General features: G+C 34.2%; 1 protein-coding gene across 3 annotated transcripts in view; it reads right to left on the bottom strand.

Annotated features, from left to right (window-relative positions):
- Positions 1 to 16045, bottom strand: part of LOC126920503 (uncharacterized) — a 174507-nt gene that overhangs the window by 84853 nt on the left and 73609 nt on the right. For all 3 annotated transcript variants that reach the window (XM_050730974.1, XM_050730975.1, XM_050730973.1), the window contains one exon: positions 15418 to 15737. In XM_050730974.1, coding sequence (XP_050586931.1) covers positions 15418 to 15737 — 320 coding nt within the window. The remainder of the gene's footprint in view (positions 1 to 15417; positions 15738 to 16045) is intronic.

Raw genomic sequence — 16045 nt, 5'->3', positions numbered from 1 at the left:
CAAATCATCCCCTCAAGGCGGAGAAATTGCTATTTCATATCGACGATTCCGTTTCTTATACAGCTGCCACCACCAGTCCCAGTTCTCATTATCGACGGAAAAAACGTTTTACGAGCCACTGGCTTATTGCTTTTCCCTTTATACCATAGGTAAAACCAAGGAATTCACGGGAAATCGATTTTTTGTTGCCTCTCCCGAGGATTCCATCTTTACGAAGAAGTTCGAACAATTACAATTTCGATGGACAATTTGCCGTGTTCCTTATTGGAAAAATTCGATTTTTATACTTTCTTAACAAGATTGTTGCTTAATAAGATTGTTAATTACCGTCGTGTTTCAATGAAATCGAATAAATAAAAAGAAGCAAAAGTATCGTATGTCGGATTTGAACACTATTTAGGTAGAGTACACACATTTGATTCATAAAAGTCACTACCCTCAAAATTAATTAGGAAGTAAATCGTCAAATTTTTTATTTTTATGATTTCTTAACAAGATTGTTGCTTAACAAGATTGTTAATTACCGTCGCATTTCAATGAAATCGAACAGATAAAAAGAAACAAAAGTATCCTATGTCGGATTTGAATACTGTTTGGATAGAATATATGCGATTAATTCATAAAAATCACTATCTTCAAAATTGATAAGAAAGTAAATCGTCAAATGTTCGATTTTTATAGATCCGAAGCAATGTAGAGTAATTACAGAGTTACGTAATCGGAAGTTATTAGTTGCAAGAGTAAACGAGAGTTGAATTATACAAACGTCACAGGGAAACTACGTGTATTTAATATTTCATTTCAGAGGAAATATTTAATACGCGGTAACTTAATAGTTAATTCTGGCGGCGCGACGTTGGTCACCGGTGGCTTCTGCACTACCATCAGGTACTATTTCACCGTGGTTGCGGTAAACGTGTTAATGAATTAAGAAAGGTATCAAATTTACGAGAAATTAGGAAAACTTTATATCATAACGTTCTTCAGCTTGCGCGTTTTCTATTGTCCGGAAAGTGTCTTTCTTTTACAGACACGTCTTTTACAACGATGCATCTTTGTACAAACACGAAACCTAATCTATCAAACGTTGTGATTTTTATCTTGATAGAACAAAATTGATCATACGAAATTCGATAAAATAATATAAAACAGAAAATATTGCATTTTCTTATAAAACCAAAAAAACGTTTTTGGACGACCTAATACATTTTTTCGTAGCACGTATACTCCGTATATTGTTGCGTATTTAAATTATCCCTAAATACATAATCATCCGCCATCTAATTACGCATTATTATACAATTTTGAAATACGTGAACTTATACTTCTAACTTTTTCGTGTTATCGTGATTTACATTTTTTGATAAATAATTTCTTGCATAAAAAACAATGTACTTTAACTGCTACAGAACAAAGCAGTGGTATTACTATTTTCTGTATATGTCGACCTAGTTTTGGGGGGGGGGGGGTACGGGGGGGTAACAGTGCGCGAAGTCAGAATTTTCTTTCTTTCATGTTCCTATCTTTATTCAAAAAACAATCATAGAGCGTCCTACTTTCTGCAATCGTTCGATTTCCCTGCACTCGTTCTTTCACGACCTAAGATCACAAAAAAACACCGCTAACATTGTTTAATTATTCCTGACTGAAATTTCAGCGGTTCAGTTTAAAAAATTCAAACACCGAGTGATGAGTAAAAAATTCGAATATTAAATTATGAATACAAAGTGTACAGAAGCTGATGAATAATTTATATATACGCGACCTCGAAGGAGGGTTATTTCCTAAATTCCTTTGTTTAATATATTCATCAATTTCTGACGACAATCTATAAATAATTTGATTGAATTTATTTTTTTATATTACAAGAAAATTTCATATTCTGGGTTAAAGAATAGGACACGTTTAATAAAGAAATACGATGAAATACGATTGACGAGAAGTTTGACTTTGTAAGAGAGACATTTTCCAAGAAGAGGAAGCGCTTCATTTGTTAATTGATTTACTTTATTGAACTATCGAGGAAAAAATGTTTTCGCCCGGCTTCCGCAATCAGAATATTTACAAAATCAATATTCTTCCACGCAGGAGTTATATTGAAAATTTTTACATAAAAATACATCGAATCCAAACGAATTCCGAATAGTTTCAACAACTTAATTCCGTCGCATAGTTTGAAATAAACTTTTCTCGTCATTGCGCTGTTACTTCGCGATTGAAAATTTTCAAGGGACTTTAACGGATTAAGTGGAACGAGGAAAAGTTTACAAATGGATCGAGGGAAATGTTACATGGGTATAGCATAAAAACATTTTTAGCGCTGACAGGCTAACAAAATTATGATATCTATATCCAACTATTTACAAAAGTTTATATTTTTACAACGAATAAAAATAAAGTAATTGCATTTCATCTTCTGCTTATGAAATATGTAAAGATACTTAGAACAAGCAATCAAACAAAATTGTAGCAGATTGTTCAGCAAGATTTATACGTTTGAAATTGAATTGAATTGAAACCATCGAGACTAATAATTTTTAAATCTTTTTAATTAAAGATTCTTTTCGCGTGATTGTTAGAGAATCGAACAAATTATATCAACGACTCGTAAATATTAATTTTTCCATCATAAATTCCCTTCACCTGTGTGGAATATGAAATGATAGAAAATTATACCAAATGATGTAAAAAGGTTCTTCTAATTGACAAAACAGAAAAATGGCTTCTTCTTTTAACTTTCAACCTTTTTAACGCAATCAAATTCAAAATTACGAAATTATACCAAATGATACGAAAAGATTTGTATCTTTAGAATCGACAAGACAGAAAAGTCCCTTCTTTTCTTTAACCTCCAACGCGGAGTTTGCTAAAGTTATCGAATGAAAAAATACAAGAGCATCGGAAATATTTCAAACAGATTTTATACTCGCGATTCGCTACAGGATAAAAGTGAAATGCACCTTCCAACTTTTTTCAGATACAGATTCCTTTGAGGTAATCGGATTAGATGAATCATCCTGTACACTTTTCCAAACGTAAACGAAACCGTACGACCATGTTATCGACAAAACGAGCGCCAAGGATTAAAGCAAGTTCGATCGCGCTCGTTTTTTTTCAATTACGAATTGGCGACGGGTAAGCAGCTTGGAAATTCGTCGCGATTTTGCCTGGCAGGGGTAATTGAATCCGAAGCTATCGGTTGGAAAAGCAACTTTCCGTCGAGTTTGCTCGATTTTCTATCGCCTAAAGGTACCTTATCAACCAAAGTACGGAGCTCCGTTTCATTTCCATCTTTCTCTTTCCCTTTTCCCAAGCAAACTTCCATCGGTCGATTCTTCTTTTCTCGCTGTGTCCTTCGTGTATCACGAATCATAATTGAAGGTGATTCTGAAACGAGAATTGCTGATACGGCTTCAACGAAAGGAACTTTATACTCTTCTGTGTCGTAAGTTCTGCTCAAGACGACTTAGCACGAAAGAAAGAAGGGTTTCGTCTATAGGATTTCAAACAACTGAACCGTCGAAAATGCGATCGAAAGTGTAAAGTAGAACTGAAGCATCTTACAAAACGCTTCGACACCTTGTTCTGTCTTGATCGTTTTAATATTTGAGAAAATAAACGAGCTGGCTGAATACTTTTCTTCGTTCAATTTAGTCTTTAAATGCATAGAGTTGTCGTTTGGTAATACTCGTACACTAACATTGTCACTCAAAAACACAATACAATATAATATAAAATATTAAATACTTATTTGCTTCAGATAGGACGTAATTTAATAAAATTATGGATGAAAGCATCCGTGTCAGAATTTTAGTTCTTTGTGATTGACATATGCTTGATAAAACATTAGTTTGTATGGGAAAATTCATTTTTTAAAACACAGTATTGTGATTCATTTTTGAAAATTGACATTGGTAATTTTACGAGACTGTCTTGTGGCGTGGAGAACTTGAAAAATCTTCAGGTTGTGTGATTTTTGAAACATTGCAATTTGGACAAATCTGAACACTTCTTCTCAAAGAAAAATCTCTTTCCTATTTCTTTTTCTAATTACGTGTAAGAAAAAAGCTACAGAAAAGATGATGGGTTTTTTAAATTATTTTTCTACGGGTTCCACGGGTAGCATATAAATTGTAATTTATAAAATTGTAAAAATTATTTGTAACTTACTGTACAATACAACAATAAATACAACCAGATATCTCTACTTTTCCTTAATAAATACAAAAATACGCAAATATCTTTAAATGTGTTATTTCTAAGATTTGGAAGAATCAGATGCACAAAAGAAACAACTTGAAATTAAACTATACGCTTCTTTCGCTAATTGTTGCTTCAATTAATCGAACTATTCGGTTCGTTGAGAACGAATTCTTCGTCGTATTTAATATTTAAAATTCCAGTGGAGGGCCAATTACACTGCAAACAAAGCTACGACGTAATAAGACGTGTAATGAGACGATCTATCGTAATTAGTGACCATCTTCCTCGTGTTTGTAGAGCAAAAACGCGAGCCATGCGCGTTACCAGAGCAGAAAATCACGTGTTACCCCGACAGCCTCCCTATTTGCACTCTATTAAAACGAATTCTAGTTTTCGGTTTAATTTCATGAGAAAAACGAACCATAGCCAGCTGGAAGAATAGTCTAAAGAACTGGCTTTATTGATCCCCGACCAATTACTTCCGGTTTAAGCACCACTCACGTCTCCGGCAAATTACTCTTATCCCAGTTATCGGAGAATTTGTACAATTTTCTTTGACATACATTTCACGTTCGTCAAACAGTATTATAAAATAAAATACGACGGTCCTATTGTGTATAATTGGATTAACATTACCAATAGAACTAAAAAAAAATTTATTTGCGGATTATTATTTGTCAATGATCCTTCGCTGAAATAAAGTAGTACTATAAAATAAAATATCAAGATCCTCTCGTTTATGATTGGATTGATATCAGTAAAATTTATAAATTAAAAAATTACAGATTACTCCGTGTCAATGATCCTTCGTTTAAATAAATAAATAACACTAAACATTTTTGTAAAGCAAGCAAAACTAGCAACGTGAAATTGAATTACTAATAATTAAACAAGAGGAGTTGCACAAGTTGTTCACGAAGTCTAACAATCTTAGGAATTGTAAGCCTGGTGATTGTTTCATTCGATATGAAATTGTAGAATCGTAAAGATTGTTTGCACGATAATAATTTATAAGTTCGACTTATTAATAATCTGTCAATTCACCAAAAAAATTGGGAAAATAAATAGATCGAAGAAAAATAAAATGTATATATTGTGGAACAATTCTTTTTGCAATTTGACATCGATATTCGTTTAATATTTGTTGTTATTAAACAATTTCGTTATTAATTTGATGAAATTAAAGATAGAAATATTTAACGTGCTAAAGCAATCTCTTCCCCTAAATATACAAACTATTCATAGCCTTTACAAATAATTGAACTTTATTAAAAATATGATTAGCCACGGATATGCCATGGATATTTAAAAAAGGAATTGGAATGATTCTTCTATTGGTACAAAACAATTAATTCACTTAGCAGAGGAAACCAGTACGACATTGATAAATTGTCTCATAATATCTCTCATAGGATAACTCTTACATCTCTAAACTTACGAATTCGAAATCCCGAAACTTGTAAATTCCTAGATATGCGACTATAGTTCAATAGATATACCTTGATCCCATAAAGAAGACTAATTTCGAACAATAGATAAGAATCCTGAAGGAACCAGAGCCTGTAACAATCGAAAGCTCATAATCGAAGGATGTCTCCAGAAAATCCAGCCAGAACTTCCCCAGAAGCCCTTTCATCTCGCCAAGAAAAATCACGCGGTTCTTTAGAGTTCAGCTTCATCAAACTTCATCAATCAACGTGAATACCGAAGAAAGTTCGACGAATTCCCTGGAGGGCGGTCATCACGAGACCATTTCCATCGAAATGGCTGGAACACCTCGACGATAACTTCATTTCCATTCCAATCGTCTTATCGGTCTCACCGTGAAACGACTCGAGCGAGAAGAAACGAGCGGAGAAGAAAAAAAAAAAGGAAAAGAAAAGAGCTAACTTACGGAAGAAAATCAGAAGCGCGAAAGATATATCCAAACGGGGGCAATTACACGGCCGATCGATCGAAAGGGTTTTTATCGCGACGCGAGGCATCTTTCGCGTGGCCTTCATCGTTCGAGGGAGAGACACAAAGGAGCACAAGGAAGAAGACGCCGACCTTCTCGAAGTCGAGAGCTGAGCTTTCGACGACGAAACTCGAGCCAGACACGGGCATTACACGCAGCCGGTGTTTGCCAAACCGGTGTTCGCGTGGATGATACCATTGACGACGAGGATATCGTTAACCCCTGTGGGGTTGAAAATGGGCTGGAATCTTTTACGAGGACCTGCTGTCAGTAAGTACAGTGAGAAAGCTCGATAACACGATATCATATTTTTAATACTTATTATATGCTTCAGGTGGCTAATCATATGGTAGATACACTAATTTTTGACTAAACATATACTCGCAGTACACATCTTCTAACTTCTATATACGTACTCAGTTTGGTTTTTAATTTGATCAATATAATCATGACAGTCGTGTTTCGTTACAGTGCTCGTGAAATTTCAATATGTTTAAAAACACGCACGATATGGACGCCAAAGTTTTCTATGATAAGCGTTCAAATATTTTTGCCAGTCGATGTAGTACACATCGAAACGAGCAAAAAAGGTCTGAATAAAAATGGGTCCAAATATCATTAGTCTGGAAGTTATAAGAGTCTTCAAACATGACGAGTACTTTTTCGCTGATTTTCTCATTTGAATGGGCTGTTTTGTGAAATATTGCACGTTTGGATCTGGTGGTTTCACTTGGAAAATTTTTTTATTCCATTGGATTCAAGTTTTCTGGTTCGTGGATCGTTACTTTTGATTGCTATCATTGAGTATCTGCCAGTATTAGTGAATGGCAGGGAAACTGAAGTAGGAACTATGTTCTGTACGGGATAACTGTAATAGAGGAGACGTATTCTTTTGTATTTTCGAGGAAGTCGATGAAACCGGAGAAATACGTTTCGTGTGGAGAGATAATAAATAATAGCGTTAATATAGATGATTTTTGTATTTTCGAGAGTATGACGAGATTATGAGTGAAAATTAGATTGCACATAACGATTTAATGAATGATAATAAAATAATAGTAACGAAGAGACTGTTTTTCATGGAATAAGAAAGATAGGAATAAAAATAAGATACTGCTAATACTGTAAGAATATTGCGATGATAATAATAAACTTACCTGTATAGATTTTAACTTCAAGGTATGCTAAACATTATATAATAAACGAACACGAATAAAACATAAAAATAGATGCAGAGAAACACAAGGAGAGCAAGGGAAGCAGGGAAAAATTACAAGCAGTTTATATCTGCTGTTTACTTACGCAACAGCAAGAACTTTCGCTGTTTTATTAAACCGAGTACACTTACAACGACAAATTTCCCTCATTAGCAAGTATGAAACGGTAACAACCAGCCAGTGAATAAATAAAACTTCTTTCGCGAAAGAAATGACACCACTAATCAAGGAAATTGGAAGAAAAATACCTCGATTCTATTCAGCCTCTGTTACCTTATACTATCGATGATACATCGATATCGATACTTTCTCGTTACTTAAAATTATCTATCAATTTTCTCAATGTACAATGCAATCAATTCCATTAGAAATAAATTTCAGACATAAACTTGATGAAAAAGTTAATTAATCGTATACTGGATAAAATTTAACTGATTGCATAATGTGATTATATTTTTGTTAATTCTTCATCACTATCCTGTATACTGGATAAAATTTAACTGATTGCATAATGTGATTATATTTTTGTTAATTCTTCATCACTATCCATCTAATATTATTTCTAAAATGCTACAGATCACAAGTTATTATACAAGTCAATACGAATGGTAGTAATAAGAAACTCTTTTGTATAACAAAGACAAGTTGATAATAAAACAAATGAAATTTTACAAATTACACGCTATATCTGATTACCCAATTTCGTGAAAATTTATAAAATTGTAAAAAAGAAATCTATGTAATCTACAATTAGTATAACTTATCGATTTAAATATCTTATTACTGAGAAAACTACTATGCATGATAACAAACTAATAAATCCTACTGTCACAATTCAAAGAAGCCTTTAGTCATAGCCACGTAGCATTATCTTTGTCTATAAATTAAATGTCAAATTATTGAATATTCTATTTATCATGCTAAAGCGATTTTAATCGTTTAAATTGATTCACGCCATAACTGGTAGAAGGTCGGGATGTCGTTTGCGAGATAAAAAAAAAAAAACAGCGCTGGTAGAAAGAGGAGAAAATAGAAAGCTCTTGCGAAACTGACTCCCCAGGAAGATAGATCTGTTCGAGGGAGATACGAAGGTAAAAAGCGTAGCAAAATAACGTGCAGCCGCTCTGGACGAATGTCTTCCATCATTTCGGAATATACATTATCGTACTTCTCGCGTCTACTCGCAGTAGTATGTCTCGCTTTTTCCAAATTACAATGATCCCTTTATTTTCTTCTACCTACGTTTACATTCAATTTATCGTTATTAGGAGAAATATTCATAGTTTCGCATTATTAGCGAAATTTACTTTAACGACCGACATTGTTCTTCATGCTAATATGATTTATGGCATACTTTATGTTAAGCGTGATCATCCTTCTCAATTTGGTTTCTTTTAGAGGAGAAAGATCGCGGAAATTTATGGAGGTTCTAACACGATCAATGGACATAACGATCGTTTCAGATCCTTTTCACAATGGAATTCTAAACAATAGACAGATACAAAGGAATGTATATTATAATTATTGATCTCCTTAATTTCCTGAATCAAAATAAGAAGAAACCGGAAATCGATTACAGTTATGGTTCCTCATGAACAATCAAGGCTTTTATCCGTAGTGAGCTAAATCGTGCTTCATGGTAACGTTTGTCGTTCGGTTACCAGGTACGCGAGAACAACATGATTATATCGATACATGATAAACATACTCGAAAGCAGTTTAATCGTAATGCTATTAAGAGATTATCAGATATCTGCCAATGCTAATCAAAGCACGTCTGTTTCAGTCGCTATACAGCCCACTAGTGTCCTGAGAATACAAAGATATCATCACTGAAGATAACCTGTGTATACAAAATTCCCTTTATCCTTTATACATTTTCAAAATTAGCAAATTAGTGGGGTTTATACGTATATTATATTTAATGACACGAACGAATATTAAATTACCGAATGTTTGATGAAAATACTGGAAAATATTTCACGAACGACTCGAATGGTTTCCGAGTAAAAATATCGCAGAAGAAAAATATTTCCCCACAGTTTCTTCTCTCGAATTTCTTCGAAACGAATATCTTCTCGCAGAATGGCGTACATTATACTTTTTTGCTACACTTTTCAGCGATTGCAGCTGCATATTCAAAATCGTATATTTTATTACAGATTGTGCGGATCTAACTCTGTTTTATACGTGTGCGTGTGACTTACTCAAGAACCATATTAACGAACTCCATAAATTGAAATGTAAACAAGAAACGACACTTTCACGGATATTATTTTTTAAGAATCTCCTTGCAACGTACGATTATTTGTGTCATATTCTCGCGATAAATAAATTTATAGAAAACACGTATCTTTGCCGAGTTGGAAGAGGAGTTGGAAGAAATTTACAGAAACTTGCTGGAGTTTTTCATTTTCTTCTAAGAAGTTCACATTCGTAGTTATACATAGTCGTATTTCAATTTGAAATTAATATGCTTCCAAAAGATTTCTATCTTCTTAGTATATTTATTTTCGTGCATCTAAATCATAATTTCTCTGAGAAAACTTGTATCAATCGAAGTCTTAAACAATGCAAAATATATCTCAATTAAGAGATGCTACTATAATATATTTTTTCCGCAAACAAAAATATCGATCCCATAAAATTATCAACATAAGGGGAAGAAATAATTTTGCTTTTTTTTTCTAAAAACAACCCGAATGACGTAATTAACTGCAACACCCCACTTACGTGCACCGGTGTGCCGCTTCCGGTAAACGAGAATCGATGTAACGAGCCGCCCGCAATCTCGATGTAATTTACATTAATTCATCGATATCGTAACAAATGAATCCTGTCGCGCGTAGAAAGAAATATCGATCCATCGTAATTTGGTTGTAATAACGCTTGTTGCCGTCCATACGGCAGGGATTTCCACGTCATTAAGCCTTCGCGTCACTTTTCCAGCGTTAAAATTACTTATATTCTCAAGTCCTTTAAGAACTTTTGTTCATTCTCTCTTGGTATAGGGATGAAATAGACGATGGACGAATACGTAAAATAAATACTTAATTAGGAAGTACTCTTCTATGCTCTTAGCTACAAAGTTCTCCTAATTTGCTGCATAACGAGCCACCATGAGCTTTGATCACAGAATTTTAATAGTAAATGGTATTTTTTTTCAAAGGATATAAATCTTATGTAGAACACGATGATAAATCCTGTGCAATAGATTAAATATCCTATTTTTACTTTCATTGTTTTTTTAGTTAATTGTACAGTTTTTAAATCGTAAACAGCGTGAGTTGAAAAGTAAAATTATTTCACTTTCTGAAAGATGTAAATTTCATATTAAATATAGGCGATAAACTCCATAAACTAAAATGATTAACTGAAATTAGTTTTTATTTCATTTTGTTAATTCCGGAGATTAAATACTACACGATGCAGGAAGGGAAAAATTTATTTAGTTTTTTAAAACATGTAAATCCTAAAAACCAAGATCAATTTACAATTTTTATTTGAGTGGAAAATCCCTGTTTCTAACGCATGCATCGCATTTATTATTCCAACCCTTTAACTGCAACCAACTTTCTTTATCCCTCGTAATCTCGCTCGGGATAATTCGATTCGATCGCTAGCAATGACTATCTCTTCGATATTGGCCACTTACTCGATGTCAGCTTTTAAACGAGGGTGTTTCTATGCGAAACCACTAAATAGTCATATCAAAGGAAAAGGAAATTCTGAATACAAATTTACACCAGCTAACGCGAAAATTTTATGTAAGTATTTTAAGAAATATAAAAATTTTTCAGACTGTCTCATCTCCGTTTCACATTAACTACGAGATTTCATTTCTCAATTTTCGATTTTTTCCCGCTTCATAAAAGTCGCCTTTGAGCAGGACACTTTATATAGACTGTCGTTTTAGTACGATCAATGTACCATTATCCCTAACATCGAGATTCTTCTTTTTGAATGATCTTTTTTATTGACTACGCAACATTAGCCCCGTGATTAATCATCTTCGCGGTATCGGTTAATTCGATCAATATATAATATGCAATATATATAATGCACATAATACAGAAGAAATACAACATATCCAAAGTGGAGTGGTCGTTATAATTTCAAACATATAAAACAAGTCTCCATTCAAGTCTCTACTCATTAATTTCGTCCATAAAAATATCAATTTGCATAAAAATCTACGCTCTATTACGAAAAATCAATATCAATTTTACCAAAATATACGTTCTTAATCGTCCAAGAAAGAAGAACATTAAAACCTACAATTTCAAATTTGATAGTCTTCTAGTTTAAAATCCTGTCTTTCCATTATACCAGATACGTAACAGACATCCAATAAAATTTCCACGGTTGTCTATTAATGAAACAGTTATACGGAAGAAGAGTTTAAACAACGCAAAGCGCAAGTATTTAAAACGGACCACTTTAATAGCAGACAACCGGTTACCCTTAGCGTGAACGTGAATTCAAGAAATTTAGAAGCGTGCGCAAGGTATAATATTCATAATAAGACCTTCTATGTGCAAGGTCTATATGCAAGGTCTATATGCAAGGTCTATGTGGAAGATATGTCGTTTTCTCCATTACAGCTCGTTTCACCTAACCGGTTGTGAGTTACTCGTGAGCTTTAATGATCGACTAAATCTTCCGGCGTGATAGTGCGAGGATTAACTGATACCATGACCGCGATAAACCCTTTCGTTGATACACGATTGGGGTTAGAGTGATAGTAATAGCAGAGGGATTGAAGTAGAAGCAGGAAGAGCGATAGTAGTAGTGAGTACAACGGTACTGGAAATATCGATAACAGGAATATGGTGATAATAGCAGCAGAAACGAGGACCAAAGTGCAGATCAAACGTATTGGTCGGTCAAGGCCATTTCTCCTCCATTGCATTTCCAATCTCATGAATTCTATGTATATCTTGAAATCTGTGGTAACTTTGTATGCACAGGGTGATCCATTGTAATCTTTCGGTGGAATTACGTGTGAAAATATTTGTTGTTTGGAGGAAAGTTTCAAGCAAGATTTTATGGTGCACGCAAAATTATTTTTGGATCGTATCTTTAAGAGTAGAAGGGAACAGCTATTTATATTTGGATAAAGCGTGTACGCTATCATCTGGTATAATAACATACTTATTTCTTAATATGTTAAAACGATTATCTTAAAATGATAATAAGATAATTCTTAGCTGTCTTCATGTAGAATGTCAAACTTTCTAGTGAAATTTAATTTGGTAAAAATTGTCTTTTTGTAAAGTGCACGAAGACTCTCGCAGGTGACTAATTCCCATTATCAATCAGTCGTGATTAAAAGAAGGTTGATCTCAACGTTTGTGTTTATTTACGAAGAAGAACAGAGGGTTAAGAAAGAAGCAATTTTCGAGAATTCCTTATTTCAGGTTTGCCATAAATTATACTACTCTCTGTACATCATTTCTACCATAAATTTTAGCTTATTCGCATAACGTCTATGGTGAAATTACAAACAAAGTTAAACTCTGTATACCACGAATAGTTAGTTAAAACTACTAACGGTTTGCCAACATGAAAACAAACTAGCCAGCAACCTGATTGCTCACCATTTACCAATTTTCCTATAAAGCGATTATAGATATCTCGGTTATTGCGTTAAAAAGTTTCGTCCGTAATATGTATTCGGAGTTCGTTCATAAAACTTTCGCTTATAACAACTGTATTACACGCATTCTAATAAAACGTTTCCTCCCATAAAAATTTCCATGCATTAACTTTTGAACGTAGCTTGGCTGCTAGAAAAAAAAAGAAAAAAAGAAAAGAAAAATCCAACATCTTCAGTATAGTGCCAATGCCTACAATAACGTATGTACATTAATTCGTAAAACAAATATAGTCCATCAAAAACATAAAATAACAACATTTTCAAACATTTTATACACCGCTATGTCGTAAAATGATATTATCTATCTAGGAAAGTTAAATTCCATTTAAGAGATTCCTATCTACGTAACTACTAACTGGCTTTAAAAGTCCTAATTCTTTACGCTACTAAATATATATATATATCATATTTTTCTTCTCGCTATTTCACTCGTGAGAAGATTCTCAACCCAACGACGAATCGTGTAATAAACCCTAAATAATAAAATAATTAAAAAATAGGCGAATATGTTAGAAAGTAAAGCAAGCAAAAGTAAAGAAGTTGATATAATTGAAGTTGCGATGGAAAAAGGCTGATGGAAAGAGTTGCAAGGTGAAGCGCGACAAGATAAAATATGAAATGCCAAATACAATAGTAGAATATATAAATATAATAATAGTACAAATACATAAGAATAGCGGACAAAGCGGAATATCTAAAAAAGGAAGGAATAGCAGGCAATCAGAGGCTAATCGTAAGATGCGAAAGTGTAAAGAAGGGAAATCGTTGCTGGTTGGAAGAGGAAAAAAGAAAATGTATTTTATGTAGTTAAGAGGTAAGCATCTTAAAACATTCATTAAATGACTGTTACATTTTAAAAGAAAAAGATATGATAGAAGGTGGGATAAGTGAAGCGGCGGTAATCTGGTGAAGAGTTTCAGAGAAAAAAGCGTAAGGATATAGCTACCGAACTAATTGTAAGTCAAGGGTACTAGATATGTGATAGTATTACGTTAAGTATAGCGTAATAGGTATGCGAGATACTATCAAAAAGAAACTGAACTGATTTTATAAATATTTATTAATTTACTTATTGAGTATTTTATAAGTATCATTAATGGTCCAATCTAAATTTGACTTTCGTACCATTGGAAATCATTTTCCCAATCTGCGAAAAGCGTCCGTTCTTCGGAGAGGAGCGCTTGCGAGACAAATTAGAGCACAGAGTTTCAATTTCGTTCGTGGAAATGGAAAGAACTCGTAGGGGGTGAAATCTAGTGTGTACGAGTAACTAGTTTTTAGATTTAACCCTTTGTGACTTCTATCTATTTCCAAAAACGAAATTGAAACTCAAGGGACGGCGTCTCGACAGTGTGAAAAAGATACAAGTTGAATCGCAACAGGCGTTTAATGCGGTTGAGGGAAGTGATTTTTCATGATCATTTGGAGCATGACACAGTCGATCCGATCAGCCATATCGATACAGCAAAAGATTATTTTGAGGAGTACGGAAGTAAAATTTAAAGTGATTTCTTAATAAAATTTTTATAAATTCAGTCCAATTTCCATTTGATTGCACCTATAACCTATTATAATTAACATTACGTAAATATATGTTTAATTTTTACCATTAAATATAAGAGAAAATATACGTGTTATGCTCTAAGAGCCGTACGGCAAACAACGAGAAATATATCAGCCCAGTCTTCTTCCAAGCTGTGAAGTTGAAAAATACGTAAACATATACACAGTGTTTCATAACATGCGGGGTCCACTTTTAAGGTTATGGTCACTTTCGTATTTTAATAATCCACACCTGTCTACCTTCACAGAGGCTACCCATCGGTCTTTATTACTCGATGTGCACCTGGAATTTTTGAAAGATTGCGAAATTCTCTGACGTGACGACTGCAAGCTTGCATATATATAGGAATGGAATATAACCACGGTAAAGGTGTAAAGCATTTTTCAGATGCCGATGCCGCGATGCGAATGAAAAAAGAAAAATGGAGAACAGTTTCTGATATACGTGTAAGAAGAACAGACTTGTGTTCAAATGTTCGTTTTTGTTATTATATTATTTCGAAATGTTCTCTGCTCGTTTCTTTCTCACAAAACCTGTCTCATTCCTACGTGCAATCCGAGGGTATCATTTCGACCACCTTCTATGAAGCTCAGCCATCGCGGATTATTGCAACACAAAAATGGCTATAATTTTGAACTACAACGTCAAATGGAACGTATGTTCATACGAATTTTTCTCATTGCTTTTGTGTTCTATGTCTACTCCTGAAATAGGTTTCACAAGTTATGAAACACCCTGTATATACTATAGGCTGCTATAAAGTGTAAACGAGACAAATGAATGTAAAATGAGAAAAGAACGAAAGGAAGAGACTTACCACCATGTCAGAGCCACTCTTGGAGGCGTCGCTGACGGCGGAGGGGCTCCTTTCGACAACGAGGCCTCCAGGTACCGGGGTTGAGGTCGGCGGTGTCGATGTCGGCGTTGCCGCCGAGGCGGTGCTCGCCGGCTGGCTGGACTTGGGGGTCGGCGCTGGTGTAACGACGGACGACGTGGACACCGATTGATCCTTGTCAGAGCTGACCTGGTTCGTTGTCCCGCTGACAACGCCGCCGATGATGGACACACCTGCTCCCGCGGCCGCTGTCGAACTCGAGGCTCCGGACAACTCATCCGTCGGCAAAGAGCTCCCAACGTCTTTTCATACAACCAACAGAGACGATTCATTGAAATCTGTTTTTCGGAAGCAGATTTAATTTTAAGAATTTCTTTTTTTTTTTTAATACAATAGAAAAATCAAATTTTGGAAGGTTTCGCAGTTGAGAAACGAGGCAAACGAGCGGCGATGGTGTAGGTAATTTTTGAAGAATAATTATTGTTATGGAATATCAGATATTATTTGTCTTTCACTTTTTCTTTTTTATTTTCGTTCATAGCATAAGTAAGTAGTATTGGTTTAATTTGGGACAAATAAAATAGTCTTGGATATAATCTACTGTCTGTTT

Source organism: Bombus affinis, chromosome 9 (assembly GCF_024516045.1).
Source record: "Bombus affinis isolate iyBomAffi1 chromosome 9, iyBomAffi1.2, whole genome shotgun sequence".
Classification (NCBI taxonomy): Eukaryota; Metazoa; Arthropoda; class Insecta; order Hymenoptera; family Apidae; genus Bombus; species Bombus affinis.
Note: the sequence above shows the minus strand (reverse complement) of the source record. Positions and strands in the feature narration are given on the sequence as shown.